Below are 10069 nucleotides of genomic sequence, written 5' to 3'. Positions count from 1 at the left end.
CCTAGGATGTTACTGTAGTGTAGAGTGGGGGGAAACACTTTTATGGATTTATAAGGGTTAAAATGGAAGAAGAGATGAATGGCATTCAGAAGAGAAAATTGAAGGAGGCAAGGGAGAAAAAGAAAAGGCCAAGTTCCAAAAGGGACCCTGTGAGCTTATGGTTTCTTCTGACTTGTGTACAAAAGTGCCACCCTCAAGAATGAAGAGGTCTGTCATGTATCTGGGATAATTTAAGCACTGATGTTGATTTTGGCTTCATTAGTTGTTAGTTGAATCACCTGGGGAATATGCCTCAGTTTCCTCTTTGCAAATTAGGAAGGCAAATTCCCAGAATCATCATGAGGATTGGCATGAACCAGTCCTGGGGAATACTGTGCCTAATTCATAAAGGGCATGCACTCATGTCCTCACTAAACAAATTTGTCATTATTTCTTCCTTTGTGGTCCCTCCAGGCCTAGAAGACATGAAACTGGGATTCATGAAAGTGAGTCTCTTGGGAGCCTAGCAGGGACAGATTTTAGGTTGATGATCCTGGCTTTCAAATAGTTTCCCTTTTATTAATTTCTGCCAGGGACTGTTGTGATTAGAGGAAGTTTCAGTACCAGAGCCCTCATAATGACCAATAAGGGAAGCAGGGGCCCTTGCTGAGCTACCCCACACGTCCTATATTAGCTATTTTTCTTGTGATGAAATAACTGACAAAAAGCAATTTAAAGCCAGATGTTGGTGACGCACCCTTAAACCCAGCACTCAGGAAGCAGAGGCAGGTGGATCTCTGTGAGTTCCTGGGGATAGTGAGAACCTGTCTCAAAACAAAACGAACAAACACCCCCCTCCCCCAAAAAACATGCCAACAATTTAGGAAGGGCTTAATTTGGCTCACAGTTTGAGGGTACAGTATAATATGGTGTGGGAGGCATGGCAGCAGGTGAGGAATCCATTGCCAAGAAGCAGAGAGAGACGAATGCTGCCTTGTAGCTTCCCCTCTTTTCCTTTCTTTTTCCTTTCCTTTCCTTTCCTCCTCCTCTTCTCCCTTCTTCTTCTCCCTTCTTCTCTCTTCTTCTTCTCCTCCTCCTCCTCCTCCTCCTCCTTCTTCTTCTTCTACAAGGGTTTCTCTATGTACAGTCCTGGCTGTCCTGGAACTCACTTTGTAGATCAGACTGGCCTTGAACTCACAGAAATCCACTTATCTCTGCCTCCTAAACACTGGGATTAAAGGCATGCACTTCGGCTTCAAGGTTCTTCCCCTTTTCTTTTAACCCAGCCCATGTAAAGGACCACCCTCCTGAATTAAACCAATCTAGAAGCTCCCTTTAGATATTCTCAGAGCTTTCTTACTTAGCTAATTGGTTGTAGAACCTAGTCCTCCCAGCAAAATAGCCTCCGTCTTCACATCAGCTGTGCCTACTTACAAACTATCAAGAGAAGGCCTATTGGCTGTTATCAGTTCCTTAGAGAAGGAGGGTTGGGGAGGGCCACTGGCCCCACACCAGAGAATCCACCTACTCTTCCCAGCTATTTGTATGTAATCTACTCTCGTTGCACATTCCTCTGGGCCTTAGGAGAAATGTTAGAGCACACAGTTGTAGTAGATTTTAGGAGGTTATCTAAATATCTATATATCTATCTATATATCTATATATCTCCATGGGAAAGCTATCATTTATGCTAGGGTGGACACTTCCTAGTACAGGAAGTGCTTTGGAGTTACCCACACTCCTGCAAGCAACCCTCACTCATGCTTTGTAAGTAAGTGCACTAAACTCATTGGATCCCCAGGTTGAACTTTGGTGGACTTATCCACTGGTTTGTTATTGGGACCTTATCAGGACAGGGTAGACATTGTTTTCATTTCCTCAGGAAAGGAATTCTCAAAACATGATTCTAGAGCCTGTCAAGTTGACAATATTAATCATCACAGGTTCCATAATCTTTTCAAGTGGCTTTTCTGTGGGTACCAGTTACAGGTCTTAACAGAAAAGGTTAAGAGGAAAGCAGGGCATAAAGTAGATGGTGTGACGGAGAAGATCTGTATGGAAGACACAGGAAGGTATAGGTCTGAGGGGGCAACACTGTGTCTATGCCAAAGATGCAGATGGGAATGAAGAGAGCAGAAGATAGAAACAGGCCAGGTAAAGCAATTCAAAGCAGCAGTTCCTAGAATGTCCTTGCTGGAGGCCAGGAATACCAGAAGAGTTCTGACTGATTGTTATATCTTATCCTTGTGTAGAAGTTAGTTATAGATAAGGACATGACTTGGAAACCGAGAGGAGACACCTCTAACTTATCCCTAGTCCCTGGCATGCAGCTAGATGCTACCATGTTTCCTGGGATGGGCAGGCTCTGTTTTCTTTCTAGTTCTAGTTTAAAAAAAACTCTTTAAAGCTAAACCTCCACTTCATTCTTCAAATTCAGGAGACAAGAACCCCGAAGCCTGATTCAGTGAAAGTGGGGCCACTGTGAGGTCCTGAGTTAAAACATATGTGAGAGGAGAACAAACAAATGCTTCCCTCAAATTCAGACACCCCAAGTTTTGGCCTGTCAAGAGGACTCCACAGATGAAGGCCTTTTCAGTAGCCTCAGGAGTCACGGTGGAAGTTTCTTCAGGGCGTTTTGGGTGGACTCTGACAGAGAGCAGTGGGACAGAGGTCTCTAGTTCTCTTTTCAGTGAAGTTCCAGGCCTCTCAGGTAGACCCACTGTGCGCTTTCAGCCCCCAGGGTCCGCCTCACGCCAACGGACTACACTTCCCAGCAGCACCCTCGGCCGGCGGCGCGGGCGGGAGGGGGCGACGGTGTGAAAGACGGAGGGGGCGGCGCACGCCGGGTGCCATGGCGTTCCCCCGGCAGGAGCGAGTACTTTAACCCCGGGAGACGGCGGCAGCGGCGGCGGCGGAGCCAGCCTCGAGCGGGCGGGCCCCTGCCAGAGAGAAGGGAGGAAGGGGTGGGGAGAGCGCCGGACGGAGGCCGGTCAGCCGCCGGCGGGCGGGCAGCGCGACGCCGAGCGGGGCCCGCGGGTCCATGAGGAGGCCCCGGGACCATGGGCTCCAGGATCAAGTGAGTGCGGCCGGGCGGAGCCGGGCCCGGCTGGGCGCAGGGGAGGCGAGGCCGGGCTCGAGCTGCAGGCCGCGGGCCGCGCTGGGGGACTTGTTGCCCGGACCGGAGGGGAGGGGGACGGTTGCCATGGCGATGCGGGAGGCTCGGAGACGGGGTGCGTGCCTGCTGGAGGGGCGCGGGTGATCATATGTCCTTTCCTCACCTGAGAGCGGGAATCGCTGACATGACGAGGTGGCTCCCTCAGCGGAATGTACAGAGACCCAGAAAACGGTCATACAACTGCTGGGAGTGGGGAGGTCTCGTGAAGCAAGTCTCCATGTGGGTGTGTTTGGGGCGACCCCGAGAGTTGGGCTGGTCCTGAGAGGTTGAAGCCTGACTGTTTGAGGCCTGTAGCTACTACAGAAGTGGTGTGAGGTTCTTGGGGGAGGAGGGTGAGGGTGGAATTAAGGGCTGGACGGCCTTCAGAGGAAGGCCTTTCGCCTTTGCTATTTCTCTCTTTTATCTGAGTCTCCACACAGGCAGGGGCCAAAGGCTATGAAGGAAGATACCTTTGGGTTGTAACTGAGCACCTGATTTTGAAAAGGTTTTGTAATCCAATCTGGCAGATTCCCTCACTTGGAGTCCCTGGTTGAGGCTTCCATTTCTGGTGAAATTGTTGATACTTGTAACTTAAGAACCCATTGAAACATTGTTGGCCTCTTCCTAAACTTACAAGTTGACTTTGGAAAGTACAACTTTTATGTGATCCAATTTGGGTGTGTTGCTTTGGACTCCTATCTCCCCTCACAGGGACTTCTGGCCACTCCCTTCCCCAGCTCCAGATGCTTTATCTCTCTAATCATTAGCAAATGTTCACTTTTTCTGTATGACTAGTAGAATTGCTTAAGGACATTTACAAACAAAGTTGACAGCATAGGCTTTTCGGGAAAACAGCATTCACAAGGCACCATAACTTTTACAGGAAAAGACGGTTGAATGTGTTTATTTCAGCATTTTGAGAATTGTACTAGGGAAGTTTGAAAGAGGAAGGGCCTCAAGAGCAAAAATCTAATTATTCAAACATTGCATCTCACGTTCAGGTGATGTACATGCAGTGTGACCCTTGCCTGGCTGTTCAGTCTCTTCATCAGTTAGGTTTCTCATTTACAAAAGGTGTCTAGTATGTGTTAAAGAAGCTCTATGACACCTACTGAAAGAAATTAGAAAAGTTTGCTTAGAAAATGAATGTGGAGGCATAAAAAGACTTATTTTTATAGAAAAGGGAGGAGGGGGTTAGAATATAACCCAAGCAGGAGTCTGAGAATCTGGGGAGGTAAAATGCTGTAGTCTGTGAATTGTTGGGATTAAAAGGCACTCCAAGTTAAGTTCCAGCTCCCAAGTAAGAGCTGTAAACTTGGATGTCAATAGCTCATAGAAACACCTCAGTCACCTCAGAGCTTCAGAGAAAGTTCGAGGATGCTAACCTTTCTTGTTCCAGAGAGTTCGAGATTTGCCTGACTAGAGGAAATCAAGTGTTGGAGTGGACATTAAAATAGAATAAGCAGAAGTTCAGCTGACTGGTTATCATCTCCTCATGCTCTTGACAGTAGCAGGTTGACAAATACGTTTCTTAAGTTTGTTTTGTGGAGCACATTACTATAATATCTGAGCACTTGAGCAGGGAATTTACCAAAGCATGAAATTGCGTTAGGTGTGAAATTAGTAGTTAAGAATGGCTTTATTGATCTTCAAACTTGACTGCTCAGTGGTTTAAAGAAAAAAAAAAAAGGCCTGGGAAATATGTTAACCCATGGTGAGATAGAAAGACAGTATGATAATAGAAGTTATGAAAAGTAGTTGTGAGTTATAGTGAGTGTAGATTGTGCAATTTCTATCCATAGTTAGGAGCATGGATGGACAGGTGGTGAGAGAATAATCTAACCCTTGTCTTTGGAGAAAATTGCTTTGGTTGTTGCTGGCCATTTTGTCAGCAGAACAAGCTGTTGAAGGTGGCTGAGGTGTAAGCTAAGCGTGCAGGCCCTATTGAGTAAGTAGGTGGGTAGGTGAGTGGGGACAGACTGAGCAATCTCTAGACCTTCCCCCAGCAATTTGTATTTTCTTTTGTTCATCTCTGATGCCTTGTGGGTTCAAATTCCAGCTCTTTTTTATGCTGACTATGAAACATATCTGTGCATCAGATTTTCCTAGGGTAGAAGGGACCTGCAAAATTATTATGAACAGTAAACATAGGGTTAGTGTGATTACCAGGCCCATATTAAGAACTTAGTGATTGTTTTACATCTTCTTGTCAAATGATTAAGAATATCAGATATATTTTATACCAAAAATGCCAGAGAAAGGCATGTTTCAGGTAACAGAAAACAAAAGTTTTGATGTTCATGTGTCGAGCAAGACTTAACAGTGTCACAATATTAAAAAGTAAAAGTTGATTAAAAAAGATAATGTCTGCAAATGTGAAGCTGGTATTACTTAATATACTGGTATATGTGTTACTGGTATACTGGTATATGTGTTACTGAGTATAGGAGGTGATTTACTGCTTGTTGAGACTTGGCAAGTTGAGGCTGAAAGAGCAGTCTCTGTGTCTGGTACCATGATAATGTTTAATGTGAATCATTTCATAAAACCCTGACAACTGTCCATTGGTGCTATTTATTAACCGTTGTTTTCACATGAGAGAGTGGGAGTTCGTAGGCTAAGATCAGATGCTAGTTCCCTCAGATTGTTTACACCCCATGCTATAGGTCAGGAACCTCCCTGTGTCTCTGTAACTAGTTCATTAGAATGGCAGTGCCAAGTCTTGTTCCTCAATTGGCTTATGTTAAGTAGGACACAAACTTCTTGAGAGCAAGGACTATTGGATTTGTTTTTTCAGTTCTTAGTGTCAAACTCAGACTGCGTATGATTGTCTAGAACGAGTTTTATCATAAATAAGGTCTGAATTAAGATGCTTAGACATTAGGGTCTCAGATTAAAATGTACACAGGGGCTGGGCATTGGTGGTGCACGCCTTTAATCCCAGCACTTGGGAGGCAGAAGCAGGCGGATCTCTGTGAGTTCGAGGCCAGCTTGGTCTCCAGAGCGAGTGCAAGGATAGGCTCCAAAGCTACACAAAGAAACCCTGTCTTGAAAAACAAACAAACAAACAAAAAATGTACATAGAATTAAAAAGAGCAATTTGCTATTAGAACTCTCAAAAGTTTTTGTATTAGATAAGTCCAAGCCAAATTGTCATGGTCTGGGGAGAATGTTATTTTTACTGAAGAGTTTGCTTGGTCTGTGTTCATTTTAATAATGGCACATTGTCTTGTGTAAAACCAAACTTCTAGGTGACGAAAAAGGTCACCAGTATTCAGGTAGTTCACCAGAGACCCAAGTTTTCAGCCCAAGCAGGTATTTTCTAGAAGCATAAAAGGAGTGATGGTAAGTGACATTCTTGGACAGGTATGTTTAAATCTTATTTAGTGTTTGAGTGATCCCAGAGGACTGGAATGTGGTTAATAGGAGGTAATTTAACTGATAATGCAGATGCACACAGGAAACTGTGAGTCAGTTTAATATTGCTTGTGGTGACATCCTAGAAATTGCTTCCAGGCACCAAGTCCAGGAAGTGGGTTGTAGGTAATGGATGGAAATATTTTAAGTGAATTCGAAGAGACCTGACATTAATGGACTTTGAGAAAAGCATACTTAAGATTTGAAGGCATCGGAACAGGGTAGGCCAACAACTTTGGCCTTGTGGTGGTGTCTGCATTAGCCTATATGCTATTCTGCTGTCCCCATTGGGCTGACCTCCTTGAGGTTGATATTGGAGGAATCCATTAATTCAGTTACCCTCTTACTACAGACCGAAGAAGTGTCAAGCATTTAATAAACGCTAGCTGTTATCAATTATAATACTACGGTGCATGATATTATACTGAGTATTTAGGGTAAAAAAATGAAAACATTTTTCTTTTGTGCTAAGGCTTTCTAAAGTAGTAGACATAACTACAGAATAAAAGCACCCCTCCCCCCCAAACCTAAGCATAATTCAGTATAATTGCTGTGGTGGCAAGGCTGCCAGTAATGACTAGGTGATGGAGTGAAGGTGAGACTGGGAGTGTCAAGAGAAGGCTTTGGGGAGAGATGTTTTAATTGCAAGATGAATTAGGGCCCTAAAGGGGTAAGGGTGTTGATGGTGGTAGTGACAGTGGTGATACTAACCAAGGGAGTAGTAGGTATGAGGACAGGCCTATTAGGGAAATCAAAATATTATTTAAATGTGAGGAACTGTGTTAGACATCAGGGATTATAGTGGTGGATAATTGGTGGTTCTTATTTTTATGGTACTAACAGTCTGGTGGGCCTGATAGATAAACTAAGTACATTCACATAAAGTAATGTGGATGTGTTATAAAGCAAGTGAGATATTGAAGAGAGGATGATATCAAGTGGCTGTTCCTATTTTGGATAGGTGGTGGGTGTTGTCCTCATTGGAGAGGTAATGTTTGAACTTAATTAAAGGATAAAGATGTACTAGTCATGTCTAGTTTAGGCAAGACTATTTCAAGCAGAGGGCAGAGCAAGAGAGCCCCGGGGAAGATTTTAGGAACTCATGATGTAAAAAAGGGTTCAGGTAAGGGTAGTGTTAGAGTATGCTTAAGCTGGACCTTCTAGGTCTTGGGGATCGCAAAACTGCTTCCTTAAATGGAATTCATGTACTAGAACACATTTCTTTTTGTGAGACAGGATCTCTCTATGTACTCTAGTGTGCAACTCTGTGTATATCAGGCTGGCCTTGAACTCACAGAGGTTCACGTACATCTGCATCCTAAGTGCTGGAATTAAAAGTGTGCAGCACTAACCCTGATCTTATAAGATCTTTCAAAGTAAATGTTTTTAAGTATGTCTACAGAGTCATGAGTGACCACCATGGTCTAATTCTGGAACATTTTATTATGCTAGAAAGAAACTGTTAGCATTCTCTTAAAACTCTTCTGACCCTGGGTAATCACCAACCTCATTTCAGTTACTATAAATTTTATCTATTCTGGGCATTTCATATACATGAATAATATGTGTATCTAGCTACTATTCCTTTGCATAATGGCTTCAAGAATTATGATAGTATTTGTGAGTCTTATATTTTCATTGTGGGTAATATTTAACTGTGTGCATATACTACATTTTACTCCTTCATTCATCAGTTGTTAGTTGTTTGGGTTGTTTCTACTTTTTCACTGTTAAAATGTTATTATGAACATTTAGTGTGAGCATGTGCTTCATCTTTCTTGAGTATATATACCCGAGTAGAATTGCTAGACTTTATTTGATGTCTTTCTTTTTTTTCCCCTGAGACAGGGTTTCTCTGGGGCTTTGGAGGCTGTCCTAGAACTAGCTCTTGTAGTCTAGGCTCGTCTCGACCTCATAGAGATCCGCTTGCCTCTGCCTCCTGAGTGCTGGGATTAAAGGTGTATGCCACCACTGCCCGGCTTATTTGATGACTCTTAAATTTATTTTCCAAAGCAGTTGTGCCACTTGATGTAACTTGGTATCTCCATGTGGCTCTGATTTAGTACAAATGAAATCTGTAGAAAACTTAGGACCAAAGTAGAAAGCATAGGCTTCTCAGAAGAGGTTGAGGCTTGAACTGAAAGAAAGGGGAGACTTGGAAAATGGAGGAGTAATGGAAGTCCTATGGTTTGCTAGTGACATATAAAATAAGCCCATTTTATTGTTGTCTAGTGACATAAACCCATTTTATTGTTGTCAAGTACAGAGAACAGCCTTGCTTTTTAAAAATTACATTTTGGAAAGATTTCATACATGTACATGATGTATTTTGATCCTATTCCTCACCATTACTTTTTCTTTTCCCACTGAACCTTTTCTCCTACCTAGACCATGCCTGCTTTCATGTCTCTCTGTGTATGTATATTCCATTGAGTAGAGTGAGGGTGCTTGCATGAGCATGGGTGGGCAGTTTTGCTTCACATAGCTAGCTCTGCTCTGGTCTGTTTTTTGGATTGCTCTTTTTAAGGGATCCCATTACCAAGTGCAAGGCAGACTTGCCACTTCTTGTGACTTACACAGCACAAACATCCTGTACCCTGCTTTGTGATGACATTAGGGGCTGAGATGTGGCTTTTCTTTGTGTCTTTTTTCCTTTCTAGCATAGTGCTTCCATTCCAGCCCTAGTAGACTGTAGAAGGACCTAGAATGCTGGGAGAAAAGCCCTTTTAGAGATGGGCTTTCTGTTATAGGAGCCCTGGGTCAGCCTGTTGAATTCATGAATCTTCTGAACAGTGTGCTACTACTCTGTGCTTAGTCTGTGCAGTCAGCTTTGGAGAGTGGTATGACAGATAGAAAGGTTGAAACAGGGAAGGAATGCTGGTTGCATTTCCAAAGGTTAACCATTTTTTCAGGGCCTTCTGGGAACTAATCCCTGGATTTGCAACAGTTTTTTTTACATGAAACTATAAATAAGGAAGCAACAAATAAAACAAAGTTGATCTCCTTTATTCTTACTGAATTCATACCCATTCATTTCATGTACATGCATGTGCCACATAAGGACATTTTGATAAAGACTGATGGTTCTAATACACAATTGATAGTCCCATAAAAGTCTGTAGTCTATGATGCTCAAATAATAAAAGTTGCCCAGCAACACATTTGTCAGAATATATTTGTATTAGTGCATTTAAGGTTTGAGAAGAAAACAGATTTTTGTTATTGTTTTGTTTTTTGAGACATGGTTTCTCTATAGTCATGACTGTCCTGGAACTCATTTTGTATTCCAGGCCAACCTCCAACTCAGAGATTCACCTGCCTCTGCCTCCTGAGTACTGCACCACCACATCCAGCTGAAAACAGATTTTTATTTTAGAGAATGTTCCAAATAAAAGCAAGAAAAAATTTTCTTCAAAATATATTTGTTCCTGTTTAAAAGACAAATGACATTCCAAGTATTTGTATGTGGGTTATACACTGTTTAGAATGTACTGTTAAATACAAATCAGCAGCTGTTAT

General features: G+C 42.9%; 1 protein-coding gene across 1 annotated transcript in view; it reads left to right on the top strand.

Moving 5' to 3' along the window:
• The first annotated feature begins 2886 nt into the window (after positions 1–2886).
• Dennd1a (DENN domain containing 1A) overlaps positions 2887–10069 on the top strand; it is a 1920886-nt gene continuing 1913703 nt past the window's right edge. Inside the window, 1 exon segment of the mRNA XM_035446997.1 lies at positions 2887–3055. Within this exon segment, the coding sequence (XP_035302888.1) occupies positions 3039–3055 (17 nt within the window). The 5' untranslated portion in view covers positions 2887–3038.

The sequence above is a fragment of the Cricetulus griseus genome, chromosome 6 (genome assembly GCF_003668045.3).
Source record: "Cricetulus griseus strain 17A/GY chromosome 6, alternate assembly CriGri-PICRH-1.0, whole genome shotgun sequence".
Classification (NCBI taxonomy): domain Eukaryota; kingdom Metazoa; phylum Chordata; class Mammalia; order Rodentia; family Cricetidae; genus Cricetulus; species Cricetulus griseus.
This window is presented reverse-complemented; position numbering and strand designations above follow the sequence as displayed.